This window comes from Microcaecilia unicolor, chromosome 6 (assembly GCF_901765095.1).
Source record: "Microcaecilia unicolor chromosome 6, aMicUni1.1, whole genome shotgun sequence".
NCBI lineage: Eukaryota > Metazoa > Chordata > Amphibia > Gymnophiona > Siphonopidae > Microcaecilia > Microcaecilia unicolor.
Window position 1 is genome coordinate 306156638 of NC_044036.1, and position 24949 is coordinate 306181586.

At 43.0% G+C, this 24949-nt stretch overlaps 1 protein-coding gene across 3 annotated transcripts in view; it reads left to right on the forward strand.

Annotated features, from left to right (window-relative positions):
• ARHGAP44 (Rho GTPase activating protein 44) overlaps nucleotides 1-21165 on the forward strand; it is a 240285-nt gene extending 219120 nt beyond the window's left edge. For all 3 annotated transcript variants that reach the window (XM_030208087.1, XM_030208088.1, XM_030208089.1), the window contains 3 exons: nucleotides 9370-9515; nucleotides 11448-11825; nucleotides 20027-21165. In XM_030208087.1, the coding sequence (XP_030063947.1) occupies nucleotides 9370-9515; nucleotides 11448-11825; nucleotides 20027-20166 (664 nt within the window). In that variant the 3' untranslated portion in view covers nucleotides 20167-21165. The remainder of the gene's footprint in view (nucleotides 1-9369; nucleotides 9516-11447; nucleotides 11826-20026) is intronic.
• The last annotated feature ends 3784 nt before the right edge of the window (nucleotides 21166-24949 follow it).

The window sequence follows — 24949 nt, forward strand, 5'->3', positions numbered from 1 at the left end:
TCCACTGAATATATTCACTTTTAGCTTCGTAAGTAGAAGATGGAGAATATTTATCTTCAGACAGAGCTGCCACTTTCACAGGCAAAATTACTATTACACCTTTTCACTGTATGAAAGAGCCTGCAAGTTTTGTTTCAACTGTTTCTAGCCTTTGTTTATTGTCTGTCTCCCTCTTCTTTTTATGATAACGTTTTATTGGACCATTTTGTTTATTAATTCTTATTTCTGCACATTTAAGTAAACAAAAACCCAGTAAACACACTCATCTGCAATTTTCGTTAAAAGGGGGGTTCTTTCTCCTCTTTCTTAGGTCAAGGATCATTTGCTCTCTGACCTGCAGTAAAATGAAGAAAACACTCCAGGGTTCTATAGAAAGAGTCCCACATATACACTTCAAAATTCAGATGGAAATCAATAATAGCAGAAAGATTCCATTCAGCCATCAGAATATTACAGAAGAGTTCTTGTGCTTTGCTTTGTTAAAAACTCCATCATATTCTACACTCTGCTCTTCAACGTTTCCTTACCTCGGTTCATTTCAATAGAAAACTAGGACTTTGCCTTACAAATTTTCTTAAGAGCTCTTTAAACATTAATGAGAGATGCAATGCTAGGGAAGGCAATTCTGAGTCTCCCCGTAAGACTTCAAGCTGTTTTGGAAAGGAAAACTCCTAACAGAGCCTCCCTTTGAAAATCCCACAACAGGCCAGTGCCATGGGGTTAAGAACCCTTGGGGTTTAAACATGAATTTCTTTTATACATTTTTTGAGTCTTCCTTTAATCCTACCTCTGATGCAATTTTCATTCCCCATATGGGAAAGGGGGGGAGGTAAACAATGCCTTTAAAAATGGCCTCCTTTGCTCTTGCAGATTGATGCCCAAGCTTTCGCTCCAATCTTGGTTTTCTGCTCCCCACTCTGGGAGCTGACTGCAGTTTCCTGGGTAGGGTTCAGCTGCTGTCCCATCCCTATGTTCTTCTTTTTTTTTTTTTAATTTATTATTTATTCATTTAACATAATTATACAAGAAACCTCTTGTGTTGAAAAGCGTCCATTAACCTAAAAATAAAATATAATAATAACAAATCATAGGAAAAAAATGACACTCAAGTCCATAAATTGAGATCCAAGAATTCGGAAATACAGGGAGAATAACAGAAAAAAAAAGGAAAAAAAAAATACTAAGGATAATGCAATCTCTGTTAGGTGAACTTGACATATTCTTTAACGCTTTTCCTTTTTTACTGAGTTTACAAGCACTGAGAGTTGGGCAGGTTCTGTAAATACATATTTTTTCCCCTCAAGCCTTACTATGCACTTGCAGGGGTATCTTAAAAAATAGGTGCCTCCCCCAAGTGCAAAACCTCCGGCTTAAGGAGCAAAAACTGTTTCCTCCACCGTCTAGTCTCCTTAGAGACATCAGGAAAAAGCAGTATATTAAACCCTAAAAAAGGTTTATCTTTATTACGGAAAAATAGACAGAAGATCCAGTTCTTGTCCGGCAATAATGCAACTGTCGCCACTAACGTGGCGGCTGTTGCCAATTCCGTATCGGAAGATTCAAGCAAAAGAGAAACATCTATAGGTTGTTCATTTACAGGATTCAAGTCTTTCTCTGGAATGTAGTAAACTTGAGAGAATGGTGGCAGATTCTGATCCGGTATATTCAAAAGTTTATGTAAATAGCGTTTCAACATCTCTAGAGGAAGTATATTTGGAACTCGAGGGAAATTGATCAATCTCAGATTATAACTTTTCATATAATTATCAAATACTTCCATTCTTTGCCTAAGATTCGTCGTCTTTTACCATTGCTGGTTGTAATGTCTCCAATTTTACAATCCTTTGATCTATCTTTTCTACTTTATCGTCTAAAGCTTTTACTTCTTTCTCTTTCTTTTTCAAAGCATTTTCCAGGGAATTTACTCTAGGTGTAATATCATTGATCTGCTTAATAAATGTTTGTCCCAAAGTAGACATTAAGTCCCACAGTGCTTCAAGTGTTACCTCCTTTGGTTTTACTACCAATTCTTTGGGAAGTTCGTACCTTGCAGAAGCCTGTCCAATTATCCCACCTTGCTCCTCAGCTTCTCTCCTCTCGATCCATGGTGCTTCTTTGGGCAAACTGCCCTCCATTCCTTCCCCTGTTGTAATTAGAGTCTCCTGCCGACGCTCCTCTGAGTCCTTTACTCCCCGTTGGGGCGACCCTGTCAGTTCCAGCAGGAAGGAGCTAACGCCAATCGGTTGAGGAGGAGGAGTGCGCATGACGGGGCTCAGCATAGTATCCAGTCCGGGGGAAGCTGTGGTCTCCCAATTGCCAGCATTCCCTACCGGAGGCATTCCGCCAATTTGGTCAAGTCCTGGAGTTCGCACATAGCAATCCATGGGGCCAGGTAACGGGGAAGGTAGCGGGGAGACTCTGGCCGCAATTTTCCCTTGGCGTTTAGGCATAGTAACAGGAGGAGCGCGATACTCAACGTCCTATCAGAGCGCGGCCATCTTGGATCCTAGGGCTTTTCAGCTTGGAGAAGAAACTGCTGAGCCCATCCCTATGTTCTTCTGAAAGAATATCTGGCAAATCTCCAGAACAAAAGACGTTACTAGATTGGGTTATTTGATTTGAAGGACATGTCGACTTTGTGTACAGAACATACACTCATAAATATTGCCATATTGGGTCAGACCAAAGCTCCATCAAGCCTGGATATCTTATTTCCATCAGTGGCCAATCCTGATCACGTGTATCCAGCATAGAAGCAAAATGCTGCTTAGCTCCAGGGATCAACAATGACTTTCCCCAGGTTTACTTTAACAGCTGCTTATGGACTTTTCCTCTAGAAATTTGTCCAAACTTACATTAAGCCCAGTTATGCTAACTGCTTTTATCACATCCTCTGACAGTGAATTCCAGAGCTTAATTATGCATTGCATGAAACAGTATTTCCTCCCATTTGTTTTAAATGCATGTCTCATAGTTTTTGTAATTTTTGAAAGAGAAAACTTAATTCACATTTACCCATTCCACTCCACTCAGATTTACAGGCCTCTTATCATATCTCCCCTCAGTTTGTTTTGTCTCCTCTCAGAAGAGTCCTAACCTCTTTTATCTTTCCCTCATATGGGTCGTTCCATTCCTTTTATAATTTTGGTCGCCCTTATCTGTACCTTTTCCAATTCTGCTATATCTTCTCGTTCATTTTTTTTTCTAGATCATTTACTACTCTCTGTTTTCTATTTCTAACCAGTTCATAAGAGGATGTTGCCTCCTATCCCATGACTTTTTAGTTTCCTCAGGAATCTCCTATGAGGGGCTTTGTCAAATGCTTTTTGAAAATCCAGGTATACTACATCGACTGGCTTCATGCATGCCTTCAAAAACAAATGTAGCAGATTGGTGAGGCAAAGAATCTCTTGGCAAAATCCATGTTGGCTTTGTGCCAATAAAACCATGTCTATCTATATGTTCATTAATTTTGTTCTTTATAATAATTTCTACCATTTTACTCAGCACTGTCACCAGGCTCATCAGTTTGTGGTTTCCTGGATCTCCTTTGAAATCCTTTTAAAAAATTGGCATTAGGTTGGCCATCTTCTAATCTTCAGATACAGTAGACAATTTTAATGATGCATTATAAATTTCTGGGTAGGGATCCAAGATAGCAGCAGATTGATAGCTGTGTTTCTTGGCATTTCTGATTCTTGAAATAATTTACCTTTAATGGAAAAGTGTAAAAGGACATCACAGATCTATCCCTGAGTTTCCCCTGCTATGGAACCCATGGATTTGTATACGAGATACCTGGAGCCCAGGGGAAGTTCAGATGAGCAACTACTGCTGGAAATGGTGCCAGAGACAGGTGGACCAGCAGGTTCTCTTGGTTCAGAAGTTTCATTCAGCTCAGAGCAAAGGATTCCCCCTTCGTAATTGCAAGCGTCATTCTCCAAAGTTGCTGATATTGTGCAGGCACATATGGAAGTCATTGGTGTGCTGCAGGCCAGAGATGATGGGAGTGGAGCAGACCTCCCAGTTTAGGAAGGACTGCATTCAGCGACTGGGAATGTGTTGGCTGCATTTGGAGCAGATAAGAGGTGTGGAAATTGGAGACCCATTGGGATTGTTGGTTGGCAGTGATGGTGTCTTTGTTACCGCTCGATTGACTGATGCTCCCACTGAAACACCAGGTCCGTTTTCTATGAAAATGCCTTCATGCTTGCAGTTTGGCCTTCACCACCTGGCGCATTTTAGTCTGGAATCTATTTGGCAAGCTACTTTGGAATTTGGCCAGGATTTGGTTCCCCAAATGAATGGGCTGGCTATGAAAGTAGAGAAATGTGTGGCAAAGGTGGTGGCTTCTGAAGCAGATACCACTAATTTGAAATAAGCTGTGACAAATGTGAAACCAATATGACAGCTATTCAGTCTTGATATGATCTTTGTTAAAGATAATGTGATTCTGAGGTCTAAAGTGGAAGATTGGAAAATGAAGCAAAGTCATCTAATTTGTGTTTGAGAAATTTTTCTGGTCTTCCTTGAAGATCTCCTCAACAACTTCATGCTATCTCAAATAAGTTCTGAAGATAGATTCAAAGGCTGGATCCCCAGTTACTTGGATATTCTACTTACCTACTCCAGTGAAAATATTTGGGGATGGAGATATATATGTAAATCCTTTGCATGTGTCTAATACAGATTTGTTGACCATTACAATGCTGTTTGGATCCTTGGCCTTAAAATCTGATAGAGACTGGCCCCTACAATGTTTTTCAAGCATTGGGAAGCCTGTTTTTTTTTTTTAATTGTAAGATTAGAATGATCTTGATGAAATCAAGGACAGCTTTATGGAGCAACTGGTGCAGGAGCCGACGAGAGAAGGAAAAATTCTAGACTTGGTCCTTAGTGGAGCGCATGATCTGGTGAGGGACGTTATGGTACTGGGGCCGCTTGATAACAGTGACCATAATATGATCAGTTTTGACATCAACCTTGAAGTAACTGTACACAGAAAGTCAAATACGTTAGCGTTTAACTTTAAAAAAGGAGACTATGATAAAATGAGAAGAACGGTAAAAAAAAAAACTTAGGGGGGCAACTGAGAGAGTAAAAACTGTACAACAGGCGTGGACGCTGTTTAAAAATACCATCCTGGAGGCCCAGGCCATACATATTCCGCGAATTAGAAAAGAAAGACGGAACTCCAAAAGACACCCGGCCTGGTTGAAAAGTGAGGTGAAGGAAGCTATTAGGGCTAAAAGAAACGCCTTCAGAAAATGGAAGAAGGAACCGTCTGAAAATAACAAGAAACAGCATAAGGAGTGTCAAAGCAAATGCAAGGCGCAGATTAAGAAGGCCAAGAGGGAGTATGAAAAAAAGATAGCATTAGAGGCAAAAAAACATAGTAAAAAAATTTTTCGGTATATTAAAAGCAGGAAGCCGGCAAAAGAATCGGTTGGGCCGCTGGATGACCGAGGGGTAAAAGGGGCGATCAAGGAAGACAAAGACGTAGCGGAGAGACTGAATGAATTCTTTGCTTCGGTCTTCACCGAGGAAGATTTGGGTGGGATACCGGTGTCGGAAATGGTATTTCAAGCGGACGAGTTGGAGAAACTTACTGACTTCACGGTAAACCTGGAGGACGTAATGGGGCAGTTCGGCAAACTGAAGAGTAGCAAATCTCCTGGACCGGATGGTATTCATCCTAGAGTGCTGATAGAACTGAAAAACGAGCTTGCGGAGCTACTGCTAGTGATATGCAACTTATCCTTAAAATCGAGCATGGTACCGGAAGATTGGAGGGTGGCCAATGTAACGCCCATTTTTAAAAAAGGCTCCAGGGGAGATCCGGGAAATTATAGACCGGTGAGTCTGACGTCGGTGCCGGGGAAAATGGTAGAGGCTATTATCAAAAACAAAATTACAGAGCACATCCGAGGACATGGATTACTGAGACCAAGTCAGCATGGCTTTTGTGTGGGGAAATCTTGCCTGACCAATTTACTTCAATTCTTTGAAGGAGTGAACAAACATGTGGACAAAGGGGAGTCTGTTGATATTGTGTATCTGGATTTTCAAAAGGCGTTTGACAAGGTACCTCATGAAAGGCTACAGAGGAAATTGGAGGGTCATGGGATAGGAGGAAATGTCCTATTGTGGATTAAAAACTGGTTGAAGGATAGGAAACAGATAGTGGGGTTAAATGGGCAGTATTCACAATGGAGAAGGGTAGTTAGTGGGGTTCCTCAGGGGTCCGTGCTAGGACTGCTGCTTTTTAATATATTTATAAATGATTTAGAGATGGGAGTAACTAGCGAGGTAATTAAATTTGCTGATGACACAAAGTTATTCAAAGTCGTTAAATCGCGACAGGATTGTGAAAAATTACAAGAAGAGCTTACGAGACTGGGAGACTGGGCAGCTAAATGGCAGATGATGTTTAATGTGAGCAAGTGCAAGGTGATGCATGTGGGAAAAAAGAACCCGAATTATAGCTACATCATGCAAGGTTCCACGTTAGGAGTTACGGACCAAGAAAGGGATCTGGGTGTCGTCGTCGATAACACACTGAAACCTTCTGCTCAGTGTGCTGCTGCGGCTAAGAAAGCGAATAGAATGTTGGGTATTATCAGGAAAGGTATGGAAAACAGGTGTGAGGATGTTATAATGCCGTTGTATCGCTCCATGGTGCGACCGCACCTTGAGTATTGTGTTCAATTCTGGTCGCCGCATCTCAAGAAAGATATAGTAGAATTGGAAAAGGTGCAGCGAAGGGCGACTAAAATGATAGCGGGGATGGGACGACTTCCCTATGAAGAAAGACTAAGGAGGCTAGGGCTATACAGCTTGGAGAAGAGACGGCTGAGGGGAGACATGATAGAGGTATATAAAATAATGAGTGGAGTGGAACAGGTGGATGTGAAGCGTCTGTTCACACTTTCCAAAAATACTAGGACTAGGGGGCATGCGATGAAACTACAGTGTAGTAAATTTAAAACAAATCAGAGAAACTTTTTCTTCACCCAACGCGTAATTAAACTCTGGAATTCGTTGCCGGAGAAAGTGGTGAAGGCAGTTAGCTTAGCAGAGTTTAAAAAGGGGTTGGACGGTTTCCTAAAGGACAAGTCCATAAACCGCTACTAAACGGACTTGGAAAACTCCAAAATTCCAGGAATAACATGTATAGAATGTTTGTACGTTTGGGAAGCTTGCCAGGTGCCCTTGGCCTGGATTGGCCGCTGTCGTGGACAGGATGCTGGGCTCGATGGACCCTTGGTCTTTTCCCAGTATGGCATTACTTATGTACTTATGTACTTATCTCTGATGTAACTAAGGACACTTGGAGATGGCAAAGGGAGTTTCTTTTTTTACGTTCTAGAGTGCTTTAGTTTAGTGTACTTTTTTTCCCTTTAGCTCCCCTACAAATGTGTAATTAAATATGGATCTGTTAAATATATTTTCTTTGAGCCGTCACAGTTGACATCCTTTTTACGAAGGGGGCCTTTTACTAAAGTGCGCTAAGTTATTCCGCTTAGGGGCCCTTTTACTATGCTGCAATAAAAAGTGGACTGCGCTAGTTTTGGCATGTGAAATTGGCAAGTGCTGGGCCATTTTTTGGGTGCGGCAGGGAAAAGGCCTTTTTGTAAAATGGGGCAGTAAATGGCCATGTGCTAATATTAAAATTAGCACGTAGCTGTTTACTGCCCAAGCCACCTATTTAGAAGGCAGTAAGGGCTTGCTCTACTCATGTAGTAGTTGGGCGACGTGCGGCAGTGTGGCTACGCTGTTGATTACCACCGGGAACGCCCTCCATGGTACAAAATAGAAAATTATTTTCTACCGCAGGAAACTGCGCACGCCAACTTCGGAAATACTGCTGGACGCTCAAACTACTCCGGCAGTAGAGTGGATTTGGCATGTGGTACCCGCGCAGTTGCCCTACCGCAGCTTAGTAAAAGGGCCCCTTAGAGTACCTTAACAGCAAAATGTGCTAAATGCAAAGTTTGTGCAATATTATTGAGATCGTGTCCGGCATCTCTTCAGCGATTACTGCATTGAAAACAGCACTAGCACATGTAATCCTGACTGCAGTTAGCATGAACGCACAAGTGCCTCCTGTTGAGGAGGCACTAAGTGAACCAGCAGTAATTGGAAAAGTGACCATTAGCATGTGATGTGCAGTCCATGCTCCACCCATGACCCACCTATTTCCCACCCCCAAACCCAATGTGCATTTAGCGGCCCTTTTACTAAAGGGTTGGTGTGTGTCAACAGGCTTGCCGTTCTCCAGATCAGAACTGCTGCAGGAGCCCAGCGGTAGTCCCCACTTCCAGCGCTTCAAAAATATTTTCTATTTTTGTAGCTCTGGTGCTTACCCAGTGCAATACCGCCAGGTTAGCGTGGGAGCCCTTACCGCCACCTCAATGGGTGGCAGTAAGTATCCCCCCCCCCCCCCAAAATGGCCACGCGGCAAGTGGTTCACATACCGCATGGCCATTTCTTTTCCAGAAAAAAAAAGCCTTTTATCCAGTGCGGTAAAAGGGGGCCTCAGCGCATGTCAAAAACATGCACCGACGCTAGCACAGGCCCCCTTTTATTGCAGCTTAGTAAAAGGACCCCCTAATGCGCAAATTAGCATGCACAAACTGACATGCCACTGCAGTAACAGTTGGTGTGCTTGTGTGGAGGTGGTTAACTGCTTAGCGCACTTTAGTAAAAGACCCCCATAAGTCTTCCATTAAGACAGGTTATTACTGAAGGACTGGAATTTAGAGGCTCATGGACAAGATAGAGAAAGACTTTAAGATGACATCCCCCACGATACTGCTTTCCCTAGTTTCTTCTACCTGAACTTGAAGCAGCTGAATCTGTGCCAGCACAATTTGCCTCTCATTTCACAAGCAGTATATTTCAAATTAATACTGTCCCATTTAATTGAGAATTAAGTTTAAAGAGCACCAGTGTCATTGTTAGTTCCTTATTTATACAAATTATTGCTTTCACATTAGCAATTCACATCTGGTAGAAGTTCAGGTCCAGTACACAGAACATGAAGAGATAGATTTCCCCTGGTTCCGATGTGTTTTGATACATTTTGGTGAGACTTAAAATGTAGACTGTAGCACACAACCTCTCAGGCAGACACTTAGGAGACTTACTGGAAATTTGCCCAGGAAGTATGTCCTAAGTAGCAGGGGATGCGATGAAGACTGCGATAAGCAGACTAAGGTGGTGGCCCTGTAACTGGAATCACTTTGTGTCCTATGAATAATGACATTTCTAGAAACGTGCATCGATTGCTTTCAAAAAGGACTAGTGAATTTGAAAAACAAGTAATTGACCTGTTTTATTTTCTATGCCTGTTTGCTTCCTTTCTAGTACTTTGAAAAATAAAGAGCTTTCCCCAATGTCTGGGTTAAAAGGAAGCCCAGGCTCCAGTCACACAATGTCCTCTAGTGGTACCCAACAACCGATATGCAGCTCACAGCAGTCCATGGATCAGAGTCCTCATGCACTTAGAAAAGGTATAATAATGGATTCATATTGGATGTCATAGATACTTGAGTCTTTACTGAGGGTCTTGATGCAAGAACATTGATTCTGTGAGAGAAGGAAGAACATTGCTGTTTTCACATATCTAGTTGTATATTTCTTCATATAAGTAACAATAATGGTCAATGGTTGTATCAGTTTATTTTGTAGTTTCCAATTTATATTGTTGGTCTGACTGCTGTAAGCCACCCTGAACTGTAAGGGCTTTGGTGGGATAAAACATGCAGAGTAGACTAGAATAGAGCAGGCAGTGACATGAACACAGAATTCCATAGGATCTTCCTTTATTTGATTCCTTAGCCAATCAGGTTGGATTAGAGCTGAGAAAGCACACTAGCCAAAAGCTAGTCAACTGCTCAGTGGTCTAGCCAGAACTGAATTTTGGTAGGGCCTAAGGTTAACTTGGGTAGACATACAGGTGTGTGTGTGTGTGTGTGTGTGTGTATACTAATTATACTCTTTTTGACAACCCTCCCAAGCGCCTCTCTCTGGCCCTCCAGCCCTTGATGAGGGAGTCACTGGTGGGGAGGAAGGGTATTTAGAGGTAGACTGCTGAGAATGGGTGAAGAGGCTCATTCCCTATCCTGTCCACAGGAGTCTCTCTTAACTTCTCTTTCCCCAGCTGTCCCTCCCTCTTTTTTTTTTGTAGTCCTGCTCTGTCCTCAGTAATTTCTATGTCTCTTTCTCAATCACCTTCTTTCCAACCTATCTCCAGCATTGTCACTCTCTCTCTCTCACCCCCCCCCCCCATCCCACCTGTCTCTTAAGCATGCCACCAAGTAACATAGTAACATAGTAGGTGACAGCAGAAAAATACCTGCACGGTCCATCCAGTCTGCCCAACAAGACAACTCATATGTGCTACTTTTTGAGTATACCCTACTTTGATTTGTACCTGTGCTGATCAGGGCACAGACCGTATAAGTCTGCCCAGCACTATCCCCGCCTCCCAACCACCAGCCCCGCCTCCCAACCCCCGGCTCTGGCACAGACCGTATAAGTCTGCCCAGCACTATCCCCGCCTCCCAACCACCAGCCCCACCTCCCACCACCAGCTCTGGCACAGACTGTATAAGTCTGCCCAGCACTATCCCCGCCTCCCAACCACCAGCCCCGCCTCACACCACCGGCTCTGGCACAGACCGTATAAGTCTGCCAAGCACTATCCCCGCCTCCCAACCACCAGCCCCACCTCCCACCACCGGCTCTGGCACAGAATGTATAAGTCTGCCCAGCACTATCCCCGCCTCCCAACCACCAGCCCCGCCTCCCGATCTCGACTAAGCTCCTGAGTAGTTATTGAAAATACAGCGCACAGGCCTCTGACAAAATATTTCTAACAGAGCTGATATTGATCCCCTTTTGTCCAATCCCACAGAATGATCCTGTGCTCCGTAGCTGCAGCTTCTTTTTCTGCTCACATGATGGGGGTTTGCAGGTCACACCCCACATATAGCTATGCCTTTGCTAGTGCTCTTACATCTCATTCATTATGTCATTATAAGATCCTTTTACTCTCCTCTTTTTTTTATTTTTTGGACCCCAGAGTTTCCTCTTGATTCTTTAGGCTTCCAGCTCAGGCACAACTCGGTTTGTGATCTGGCACCATAAGCCTTCATTGTCAACTACCTGGGAATTGTTTTCCCAATTTTATATCCCCTCCACTCATTGCAGTGACCTCCAGAGGCCCTGCTGCTATGTCTATATTCTGTGCCTCATCCCTCCACAATGAGACTCTGCATCAGCTCATTTGAGAACAGCCATTGACTATGCTTTGTAGCATCAAAAAGGCATATTTGGGTTAGTGGGAAAGATATTTTGGAAAGCTAGTTTGTTCTTCATAAAAGGTGTATCGTACAGTTTTGGATATTGTTCACAAGTTCTGTTTTCTGTTTTTTCTCCAGTTGCAAAGAAGCTTGCACCTATACCACCCAAGGTATCCCTTGGCCAGTCAGGTGGTGTGTCGGATCAGTCTACGGGCCAGCCGTCCCCTGTTAGCCTTTCGCCCACGCCTCCGAGCACTCCATCGCCCTATGGACTGAACTACCAACAAAGCTACTCCTTGCCCTCTGGGCAAGGTTCTCTGGCTACTACACCGTCCTTATCATCACCCCCTTCCTTAACCAGCACTTTAAGTAAATCAAGACCTGCCCCTAAGCCAAGACAGAGGCCATCACTGCCGCCTCCTCAGCCTCCTACACCAGGCCTACCTGGGTCTAGTCCTCAGTCTGTGGAGCATACAATTTTAGATGGCCTATCTCCAGGGGAAAGCATGTCTACAGGTAAGCAAAACTATTTTAGTGCTTTGATTTGTTGTCAGTTCTCTGAGGACAAGCAGGTTCGCTGATTTCAGAAGTGGGTCTGAACAAACTTTCCAAGGGTTTCAACTAAAGACTAACACCTGGATTCTATATAGCTCACCTAGAGATTGGCACCAAAACACGCTGTGATTGGCTGAGAGAGACCTGAAGGGGTATAATCAAAAGGGAGGGACATCCAACTAAGTGGAGCTGTGGCCAAGTGGTCATATCACTGGTCTCGTAATGCAGAGGTGGCTGGTTCAAATCCCACTATTACTACTAAAAAAGCTATGAGCAAAAACAGATTTGATTTCCCCGTTCGGGGGGAATGACAGCCATTAAGGGAAGTGCACAGCATGGACTTTTTAAATTTGTATGAAGTCTTTATTGAACATTTCTCAAAACAGTATCACAAAATACAGCACTCCAGAACAAGTAAGTCATAACATAACTGATCAGCAAGATCCTTTTTTTTTTTTACGAGCTGGCCAACTGGGTTCCCCTCCTAGGGAAGGAAATTCCCGTGCAAATGAGCAGCTCATTTGCATGCGATTTCCTTCATGCATGCCCTTCCCTTACCGATTCGCTAAGGGATCGGTAAGGGAAGGACTCTTCCGTGCAGTTTAGTGCACCTGGCTTTAAATCTGCTCCAGGGACCTGCATACTGCTGTCATGGAGGTGGCTGGCATAGAGACTGGCAAAAAAATGTTTTAAAGTTTTTTTTTTTTTTGGTGGGAGGGGGTTGGTGACCACTGGGGGAGTAAGTCATCCCTGATTCCTTCTAGTGGTCATCTGGTCAGTTTGTGCACCTTTTTGAGACTTGGTCGTGAAAATAAATAGACCAAGTAAAACTGGCCAAATGCTCGTCATCGCTGGTTTTCTTTTTTTCATTATCAGCTGAAGCCGGCCATCTCGTAAGCACGCCCACGTCCCGCCTTCGCCACCCTGCCAACACACCCCCTTGAAGTTTGGCCGCCTCCGTGACGGAATGCCAGCGAGTGTGTCCAAAAATCAGCTTTCGATTATACCGATTTGGCCGGTTTTAGGAGATGGCCAGCCATCTCCCGATTTGTGTCGGAAGATCGCCGGCGATCTCTTTCGAAAATAAGCCTGCATATCATTTATGGGATTTATCGTTTGGTTCATGTATTATTTTTTTGTTTGTTTTGGGAGAATGCCATCGATAGTATGTACAATTTTAATCAAGTAGACTGCACTATTGATGATACAACAAAAAAAATAATAATTTTTTTTTTTTTTTTTTGGGGGGGGGGGGGGGTCCTGTGATCTTAGCTAAAAAAATGACATAGGAAGGTCATTTCAAATGAATGCACATCCCTAGTACTGTTGCCATTGCTTTGCCTGATTAAACCCGTTTGAATATCGGGCCCATGGATTTGACCCCTTGACGATTATCATCATGTTTATTTATTTATTTGGATTTTGCTCACACCATATGCTTTTTTTGTTGAAGACAGCCCTTATTCAGGGACCCCTCCTTGTGTGGCTGGTGATCCTGCTGGTCTTCAGAAAAGGTTTGTTGAAGAGAGCAGTTCACAGATCCTATAAACTGTCCCTCTTTCCCTTGGGGTTTCTTCTTTCTATATATTTAGCCAAACATGTGAACACAGAATCTGTGGAGCTCATTAATACAGGAAGGCCAACACATATTCAGTCAAGACATTTTGAGGGTAATTCTTTAATTGTGCGCCTACATTTAGACAACCAGAAAGTGCCTGTTAGGAGCCTAATCTATAAAGGAAAGTGGGCATCTTTTATAGGGGCCCAGTGGCGGTAAGACCAACACAGACTTACCACTCACTCTTCCGGGACTACCGCCAGCTCAACTTGGTTTCCAACGATAGTCCCGCCCTGAGCTTGCTCTATTTCTGTGGGAAAAAGAAAACACCCAGAAATGGCTTGCATGGTGGTAACCTAGTGGCAGTGGCGTAGGAAGGGAGGGGTGGTCCGCCCCGGGTGCACGCCGCTGGGGGGGTGTCAGCTCCACTGGTTCCCTGCTCCCTCTGCCCCCGGGGCAGAGAGAGCAGGGAACCAGCGGAGCCGACGCAGCTCCCAGTGGCGTGCAGTCGGGGCGGACCGGCCCTCCTACGCCACTAGGTAAGAATGTGCGCCTAGCGGGGGGGGGGGGGGGGGTGGTCGTGCTGCACCCGGGAGGGGTGCGCAGCGGCGAACCGCCCTGGGTGGCAGCCGCCCTTGCTACGGCACTGCCTAGTGGTAATTATGCATCGCCACGCGCTCTCTGGTTACCACCAGGTTAGCGCTGGAGCCCTTATCGCCATTTCAATTGGTGGTGGTAAGGGCTCCCCTCTTACCACATGGCCATGTGTGCCTGGGGTCTTTTTACACACTGCAGTAAAAAGGGCTCTGGCACGTGAGAAAAACAGCCCCCCCCCCGCCGTTAGCGCAGGGCTCTTTTTCCTGCAGCTTGCTAAAAGGACCCCATAGATTGATTGCAAGTGTTAACTAGGTATATACACATGTATGCGCTTAGGGATGAGCACTTATACGAGCTGCAGAGCTGGCATAAATGTATGCGCCTGGTGTCAGGGAATACACCTGTAATTCATAGGATTCTGTAAGTTACACACATAACAAACCTGTTCGATGTGGGAAAGAGACGGCTTGGGGGGGGGGGATATGATTGAGGTCTACAAAATCCTGAGTGTTGTAGAATGGGTAGAAGTGAATTGATTTTTCACTCTTTCAAAAATTACAAAAAACAGGGGTCACCCGATGAAATTACATGGAAATACTTTTAAAACAAATAGGAGGAAATATTTTTTCACTCAGAGAATAGTTAAGCTCTGGAATTTGTTGCCAGAGGATATGGTTACAGCGGTTAGCATACCTGGGTTTAAAAAAGGTTTGGACGGGTACCTGGAGGCAGGGTCCATGACATGTTATTGAGATGGACATGGGGAAGCTTGCCCTGGGGTTTGTAGCATGGAATGTTGCTGCTATTTGGGTTTCTGCCTGGTGCTTGTGGCCTGGATTGGCTGCTTTTGGGGGCAGAGTGCTGGGCTAGATGGACCATTAGTGTGATCCAGTATGGATGTTCTTAACTATGTGCCCTGTCCATGTGTATGCACATCTGCAAACTTTGCAGTCTCAAAAGATATGCACATATCCAGCATGTACACATGCCAGTGTTCTAATTATTTACATGCATAATTAGCACGTAAATGTTAGCGCCTAGTTTATAGAATTAAAATTAAAGTTTAAAAAAAAAAAAAGGGGGATTACCCCCTTAGGAGGGAATTCAGTAAAAGGTGCTCAAAGTTAGACACCAAAATAATATGTTCTAAACTAATATTCTACAAAGGGTTCTCTGTGCAGAACAACTTTTACAGAATACCAGCTTAGAGGGCATTTGGGTGTCTAACTTTGAGCACAAGTATTTATGCCTGCCAAAGGGTGGTGTAAATGCTGGCATCCAATTTATGTCAGTTAGGCGAGTAAATGACAGTATTCTCTAACATCGCGCCTAACTTCTGGGAAAGCTCCTGACCCACCTATGCCCCTCCTATGGCCATACCCCCTTTGGAGTTGCCCGCTATGAAATTTAGGTGTGCATGTTATAGAACAGGGCAGATGCAGGTGTAACTCCAAATTGCTGCCAATTGACATCAGTTATCGATTGTTGTTATCTAATTAGCTAATTAATTTCTATGCAGATATGTGGTCAGTGCCTACATTTGGCCAGCCTATATAGAATCCGGGGCTTAGTCTTTACTAGAAGGCACTAGAATGGTTGGTATGCTTGGTGTTGTGTGTAATCATATGACCCATCTTGTGAACCTCTGTCTACAGAGAACATCTGTTACAGGTAAGCAGCTTTATTGTAATGTAACGTGTTGTATTAAAACACAAAGGATGTAAATTCTGTAATAACCCACATTCTAGGTGAATTGGAGATGTGAGGAATTAGCAAATGGTTTCAGCCATACAGTGTAGAAGCCTTTACTGTATGTAATGCAAACCTTAGGTCTGTCACTGCATTTCTATGTCAATAATGTTTCTAGACAAGTAGGAATCTCTGAATAGTAAAGCAGAAGTCTAGTTGTAATATTTTCGTTGCATGCTTAGATTTGTGCCAAAGGAAATCTTCTGGTTAAATCTGTGTTTTTATATGCTCATGTGTTATAACAGTGTAATTAGCTATACAGAGCAGAAAGAGAGATTAGTAATTGTCTATTGTTTAACTAAATGTTCACTAAGTCACTCCATATTACTGTACCCCTAGGGGGTAATTCTTAAAAAAAAATGTTAATTCTAAAAAGTGACTCCTTTCTAAAGAGTTAATTTTGTGTTACTGCTTCCACCCAGTTTCAATATGTAAACAGAAAATTAGTTTTATATTTTAGACCTGAGGCTGAAACTAATAGAAATGCCTAGTTACTGGCCCAGAATTATAGATTGGTGGCTCACTGTTCTGTTTAAATTAGAGAGAACCCTGTTTCTTGATCCCTCAGAATATAGGATGTTTACACCTCTATCAAGAATATGCTGTAAAAGGTTTTGCTGATGGTGTTTTTGCACTCGGCTAGCTGCAAGGTAGCCATACCCTTGAGCTTTGGACTTGTACATTTAGGTACTGTGTACCAGGTTCTGTGGCCCAGATATCCTTCATCTCTACATAGAGAAACCGATTTCCTCCCATCTGCTCCAAAAGAGCCTTCCAAACAGTTATTACTTCTGTTGTGTTCCAATTTCATTCTTCTCCAAACCCTATTATTGAATCCTTGCAGCTGTTTGACACGAGTGATGCAATATTGGATAAGTGTGAGGGGGAATTTCAGGGTAAGCTCCAGCAAAAAGCTTCCCCATCTGGCTTTTCAGCTAACTCTGGACCTCAGCTGCTGCCTGTATCAGATGCCACCCACTAACTCATCTCCTTTCCAGCCTTCTGCATGGGGCTGAACGGACTTTTGCATGGCTTGAGATTTTTTCCCGCCTTACCCCCAAGTTCACAAATTCTCCATTTCCCAATGAATATATTTTGCTTTCAAGCAGCTGGCCCTTATGTCTTGCCTCCAAACCTAAAAAGCTATGCAGTTACCAACTCCCTCACCTCCCCTCTCCATGGCTTCAAACGTAACCTGTTTGAAATATCTTTTCTTTATTCCATTTCATATACCAAGGGATGTCATGATATTTGCTAGTGCTACATGTAATCTTAATGTTAATTTAGGGGGAAAAAGTTATTGTACAGTAGGGAAGAGATATTTCCATCCCTTCAGAAGAGATAAGGAATATGAAGACGTCATTTAAAATCAATTAAATTAACAAATGAATACAACTGACACGATTGATGGGGAGGTGCTTTTGTTTTGCAAGAGTTACTATTAAAAAAAAATCCTGGCTTCCTGAATCAAGTGCAAAGCTTGCCAAGAAAAGCAGGAAATGTGCCGGTGTAGTTTAGCAGAGCATTCTTCTTGTTCATGTTAGAATTTCATTGCCATGCGGAGGTAACAAGTTGTAAACAAAACCATAACCTCAGTCCTTAAGTTTAAAGAGAAATACATTAAAAACAAGTTTTCTATATTTCTAGCAGGAGGCTTTGTAACCAATTTCTGGGTCTTGCTTTCTCTTCCTCACCTCCAGAGAGAGAGGCCATCTATACCTACAGTTAAAAACTCCTTTTTTTGGCTGTAATCTTGTGCATTGTGGACAGCCATAGCAGCATTTCAGTTCAATCAGAATAGAAATTATTTTCACGATCTAATATTCAGCTTTCCTATATAGAGCAGCTGATGTGACCTATTTTCTTGCTAAGGATGGCTTTGATGACATGAGGTCTGATATTCAAAAGGGTTTAACCAGCAGGAGAGGTTCCTCAGTTCAACTCCACTGAGCAAGCCAACAGCCAATATTCAGGGCCACTTAAACGGTTACTGCCGCTGAATATGCTAACTGGCTATCCCTTAACCGGGTAGGTTAGGGGTGGGCCAGGACAGAGTTAAGGTGGAGCATCCAATTAGCCAGTTAGCAACGATTTTCAGTCTGCTAACTGGCTACGGGGCCCTTTTACTAAGCCGCGTAAGCATCTACGCATGCCTAATGCACGCCAAAATGGAGTTACCACCTAGCTACCGCATGGCTCTTGTGGTAATTTCATTTTTGGCTTGCGTCCGATATGCATGTCTGAAAAATAATTTTTATTTTCTGGCACATATCTGCTACGCGCGCCAAGTGACATTTGACATGTGTAGGTCATTACCGCCTGGTTACCGCAAGAGACTTTACCGCTAAGTCAATCAAAGGCTGGCGGTAAGGTCTCAGACCCAAAATGGACGGGCATCAATTTTGATTTTGCCGCACGTCCATTTTGGACAAAAACTTTTAAAAGACATTTTTTTGCAGGTGCGCTGAAAAATGGGATCTGCACGTGCGCCCAAAACACAGCCCATTTTTCAGTGCACATTAGTAAAAGGACCCCTAAGTAACCACATAAACAGCTGTCCTAACTTTACGCATTGAGTTAACCGGACCCCAGTCTGAATATATTTTGCTTTCAATTGCTGGTTAACTTCCAGGTTGGTGGACATACTCAGATATTCAATGCTAGGAGTCACGCGGTGCCTTGGCATTGACTATCTGGGTTAGTTCAGTCCATGAATATCAGGGCCATACATTATACCAGTGGTTCCCAAACCTGGTCCTGGAAGCAGAAGTCTAAGTGCACTAATTCAATATCTGGCAAAGCATAGACATCAATGCAAAATAAAATTATTAGTACAAGAAAATGCTTGTCTTTGAGCCAAAAGCTGCCTTCTCATCCACATTTGGGGCACTACCTGGGTGGGTTTTCTGTAATTGCATCGCAATCATGGGGTCACGGCCACAAAAAGTTTGATAAGCGCTGGTTTAAACCATATCTCTGTTGCCTGTACATGAGTGACTGAGGGTTTTCTTTCCTGCACTCAATCTACTGAAAGCCTTAACAGTAGTAGAAGATGGGGATAGCTCAGCATCCATTACTACTACTACTACTACTTAACATTTCTAGAGCGCTACCATTCAGGAAAACTTTGCAAGGAACCCTTGTCCCAAAACTTAAGGAGGTCTGTTAGTCCAAAGTCATTTATCAAAAGCGCTATCACCAGAACCAGGTAGTTCCAGGAGGTTCCCAGTCTGCACTTAAGACTTGGGGGGGGGGGTGATTTTTAAATTGCTTGTATTGCTACAAAGTCTATGCATACTTTCTACATTAATACCGTTTTTTTTAATGGAATGTATGCACCTACCTTCACCTTGAAAATTGCTGTGGGTTCAAAGTATGCATGGTCACTCTGCCTGCTTTTCTTGTGGATAGAACTGTGGTGTTTAAAAAAACAAATCATTCACAAAATGTAAAATGCAACCTCCATGCCTGCTTATCCTTCCTCAACCTACACCCATCTGCAGCCTTGCCTGCATAGGAGACGAGTCTAGCAAAACTCAATATCAGCATGATCATTGCCTGCTGAAATTCTAGGGAGCCATCTTTCAGTTTGTCATCACAGTGTAGCATGAAAGAACACAGTTGGCCAATGACTTTTGCTGACTGCTCATTGATTAAGCTATTTGTTCACAATGCAGAAGACTTCATTTTCATCTTGGGCAGGCCCAAATTCTATGAAAACTGTTATTTAAGCAATTAGTCCTGGTAGCATGCATTATTATCAGATTAACGTACACTCCAATGGTACAGGCACGAGGCTTAGCTAATTGCTGTTATCTCCCAGATATATAAAATCTGTGGATTACCAACCTACCCTCTTATGCATGTCTATGATTAGAATGCGCTTATGTTTACAGAGGAGAAAATCAAGAAACAACACATTTAGGAAGATGGACTAATTTTTATTTTTACTAAGTTCCCTTTTTCCCACTGGAGCTGGTCTTTTAAGTCCTAAATTTATTCCATCAGGAATTTATGACAGAACCCCCCCCCCCCCTCCCTTCCTAGTGCAGTCAATCACACTCATTATGAACAGATATGGTAATGAAGATGAACAGGATGCAATAAATATATTATGACATCCCTGTGACATTAATATGTACCAGCCTCAGAAATACACGCTGCCTTCAGGTTTGCTTGATGGTGCTGTATGCAGTTTCACATGTCTCAAGCATTAATTCCACGTAACCCTTTGTTTTTTCTTAACGACATTTTACAGATCTCGCCCACTTTGATATCCCTTCTATACTGATCGAGATAGATGCCGCCCTTCAGCGAGACTCAATGGAACAAATGCAGAAACGCTCTGTGGCAGTTAAAACAGACTCGGAAGAGGAGTCGGAAAGTACTGCCCTATGACATAGGACCCCCCTCATGGTGTCTTGTACATAACATGATTCTGTACAATAAACTACTGAAGGAAGTGTCCACCATTGTTGCCAAGCTTATCTCCAGTTGAAGCCGTGTCTGCTGACTGCCAACACCACTGATGAGTTCTCTGTGACTTAGGAAGCATCCTGTGGCAAGCCAGTTTGGGTGTGATTTAATTTTTTTTTATTATTATTATTATTTGGTGTCTTAACATTTATGTTCTTAATCTTCCATTACCCTTTGCTCTATCCTTCCCCCAAGGAAAAGGAATTAGAGCCAACAAAGCCAACTGGAACACAGAAAAGTGGATTTGGCAATACAAACATGATTCATTTTTTTAAAATCTTGTATAATGAGCAGGTTGTGGCTGTCCTCCCACTCCCCCCCCCCCCCCATGACTTAGATAAAGGGGGATATAGCATTACTGAAAGAGATTGTGTTTCAGGTACTTATTTCTCCATGCTCACTAGCACAAAGTAAACAAAGTCTATTAATATACTAGTTTAACATGTTAAACAGAAACTCAGACCTAGGATATCAGACATTCCAGGGCAAAGACATGCAATCTAGCCTTTTACTAAAATTGAAAATGAAAGAGAGACATGCTCAGGGCTATCTTCTTTCTGTCCTCCCTGACCCCATTGGATGTTTTCAGTGGCACTGCTTTGGGGAAGGAGAGTTCAGGGCACCAATTTAAGGCTCAATTCAGTAAGCTTTTCTCCCCCACAGACCTAAGGCCCTGCTAACAAGTCCCATGAAAATCTAGTGGGAGTACAGAGGTGTATGAGGATGTATTATGCTTTTGCTTTTTTTTCCCCAAAAAGTTCTTTATTTGAGCTTCTCTTAAACTCTCAGGTGCATTGGGGCAGATGCAATCTTATTCATCCCATACTGCATTTGTGTACTGATATTTTTATTTTCTCACCTTAATTGAAAGAGGTAGAGAAAATTCTTATCAACAGCATAATGCTGCTAAGATAGGCATATTCTCATAAATATCACCATTATATTTTAAAGATCTGCCGTTTTCTAAGGTTCCGGTCAGTTTTGTATGTTTATTTATTGTCCTATCAAACTACTATAGAGAGCCATTTAATAGTGATCTCATGTGTATCATTTCTGAGCCTCCTTTGGCTAAAGGTTCAGTAGGAAGGGGGAAGATGTATATTAATGCTTTGCCATTCAGTTCATTTGGGTCATGAAAGTGGACCCTGGCCAGACTAATAGGATTAAACCAGCCATCAAAAAGAAAATCTGTAGACACCATGAAATAGAATTAATCTCTTTCTTCTAACGATGTGGCCCTGTACTTTAGAACGATCATTTAAACAGGTCTGTGCTGAAGTAGAATCCACATGTAGAGAGCTATTTCAATAGGTTATGTATATTATATGCAAGTTATTTTGGCCTGCGTACATAGCACCAATTTTCAAAAAGAGAACTAAACCCCTCTTTTACTTTGCAAATGAGCAGATGCAATATGCAGATCTTAAAATGCAGCTATGCACTGCACACCTACAGCCTTTTTGGAATGTCAGGTATGAGTGCTGTTTTCCTCCTGATCCCAGTTACACCCACAGAACACCTCTTACACATGCAAGAGTTGCATGTTCACCCTTTTTTTTTTAGCTCCTTGCAGTTTTCCATCAGGCCATCTTATCCAGGTAAATACACTTCAAAATTAGCATACATTAACCCTTGATACACTATCATGTAGTACAAAAATATCCTTCGATAGTATTGCATCTGTATCTTTAGAAAATGCAATGTTCAGCTCAGTACTGCTTTCATCTGGAAACTGCAGAATTATGAAATCAATGACTTACCCTCTCTTTCAAAGTGAGCTCAGAAAACTAAATCACCCAGTTTGTATCCCTGTGATCATGATATCACCAAAAACTCTAGTTTGCCATGAAAGGTCTTGACCTTTTTGACGTCAACTAAATTTCTGCCTTCACCGAGAATGTCAGTCATTCGGGGTTTGTGTTGCGGTCATGGAAGCTTCATGTAAACAGTTCTGCCCTCTCCTGACTAAGATCAAAATCCTAGCTTGGAGCTTTTGCACATTAAAAGATTAAAAGAATGTCTCTTATGCAGAAAAAGCTACTTGCCATATTGTACAAAAGAATGGTATTAGAAGTGGCTTAAACAGTTGTGTGCAAAGTTTTAAGAATCCGGTCAGTATGTATATTTGAACGAATTCTTAAATGAACAGAAACTGACACAACCTCTACTTGGCACATGGAACATAAGCATTACCATACCGGGGCAGACCGAAGGTCCATCAAGCCCAGTATCATGTAAACAGCAGTGACCAATCCAGGTCACAAGTACCTGGCAAGGTTGCAGAACAGTGAAGCAGATTTTATGAGTGGATTTTCCAAAGTCCATCTTAAACATCAGGGGCCCAATATGCAAAATGATTTAAATGTCCAGGAGAGGCCCCTGGCTGTTTAAGTTTCCTGTCTGGGACTAACTGGGCTTTTTCAGTGGCACAACCAGATAGTGCTGCTGAAAGTGCCTGGTTACTCCTGAACTCTATAAAAAGCCTTTAAAATTTGCGTGTGCAATTAAATTGACTAATGAGCTAATTAGTGCTAATTGGCTTTTCAGCAAGCAATTATTTGCACGATGTAGAATTAATTAAAATGTATGCATGTAAATTTAGGCGCAGGATCCACGCGAGTCAAAAAAGGGGGCGTGGAAATGGGAGGGGTGATCCTTTCAGTTACATGTGTAATTGTAGAATAAGGTGGGTTCTGTACCTAATTTAGGCATGAGCATTTGCACCACGTTTCTGTTGGTATAAATAGCTGTGCCTAAGTATAGCTGTGGTACCCAGGTATAAATGCTGTTCTGTAAACCATACCTAACTTTAAGCAGAGTTTATAGAATAGCTCCGAGTGGGATTTTTTTTGGTGACGATTTTTTTTAGGCAACATGTATTTATTTTATTTATGCTACATTTGTACCCCACGCTTTCCCACTCACGGCAGGCTCAATGCGGCTTACATGAGGCAATGGAGGGTTAAGTGACTTGCCCAGAGTCACAAGGAGCTGCCTGTGCATGAAGTGGGAATTGAACTCAGTTTCTCAGGACCAGAGTCCACCACCCTAACCACTAGGCCACTCCTCCACATAGAACATAAGCATTATCATACCAGGGCAGACCGAAGGCCCTTTTACTAAGGTGCGCCCAAAAGTGGCCTGCGCTGGTGTAGGCACATGGTTTGGACACATGTTGGTCCATTTCCTGAGCGCACCTGGAAAAAGATTCTTTTATTGTGCTGGAAAATGGACGTGTGGCAAAATGAAAACCAGCGTGCGTCCATTTTCAGCCTGAGACCTTAATGCCACCCACTGACTTAGCTGTAAGTTCGCAGGCAGTAAGTGTCCACCATGTGCCAACTGCCGATTGCCGCCGGGCAAGCATCCTGTGATAGAAAATATTTTCTACCGCGTCTTTTGGGCGCACGCCAAAAATGGAATTACCACCCAATGGCATGAGGCAGCTAGACGGTAGTGCCAATTTGATGGCGTGTTGGAGGCATGTAGGCACCTACGCACCTTAGTAAAAGGACCCCTCAGTCCCTAACACCAAAGCCAAAACCAGCTACTTGGGGGGGGGGGGGGGCATTCCAGGGGTACAGTTGGCATTTAACCAATTATGTGCGATATTTGTCATTTAACCGGTTAATGTCAACCGCATAAATAGGACTGCATAAAGGGAAGTCCTATCTTTATGCGGTTCTTTATACCCGGTTAAGGGGTCCTTTTACTAAGTCACGGTAAAAAGTGGCCTGCGGTAGTGCGGGTGAGTGTTTTGGGCATGCACTGGGCCATTTTTTTACTGCAGCTGGGATAAAGGGCTTTTTTTTTTAATGGGTCAGAAAATGGGTGTGTGCTGAAATTAAAACTTCTGCGCGCCTATTTATGGCCTGAGCCCTTACCGCCACCCATTGAGTAAGCAGTAAGGAGTCACGCATTTCCCGCATGGTAACCATGCAGTGCGTACCAATTACTGCCGGGAATGCCCCCGTGGTAGAAAATATCAAATTATTTTCTACCACGGGATTCGGCGTGCGCCAAACTTGGAATTACTGCTGGGTGCACACGCATTAGCCCTCCCGCACCTTAGTAAAGGGGCCCCTAAGTGCTGAATATTGCACTTAACTGGCTACAGTTTGGCCGGCTACGGATACCTGGAGCGTCAATGCTGGAGCCTGGACATGACCCAACACTGAATTTCTGGGTATATTGACAGTGGCGGTCAACAAACTGCTGATCGCTGTTGGCTGAATATCAGGCCCAATATTGTAAATTTTAAATGCATAAATAAACAGAAACTGTCACAACCTCTATGTAGCACAAAACTAAACATGACATCTTTGCAAATATTAAGTGCATAATTACTAGTCACAGTTTTCTTAACAGTCTCAAAATCAGAAAACTGTGATTGTGGCAGGTACCAAAGTTTGGACACCTTTTCAGTCAGTGCTTTCTAACACTTCCTTTGGTAGAAATAGCAGGCTGCAAGAAACATCGGGAAGGTGTTAAAAGTGTTTCTGTTCTTCCTTTTGGAATTTCCCCCCAATGCACTACACTACAGGGAGCAATTCTTTAAAGGGAGCTGAAAGGGGCCAAAAATCGGTGTGCTGAGATGGCATTCTATAACAGGAGGAAATATTTTTTCACTCAAAGAATAGTTAAGCTCTGGAACTCGTTGCCAGAAGATATATCAGCGGTGAATGCATCTGGGGCCCTTTTTACA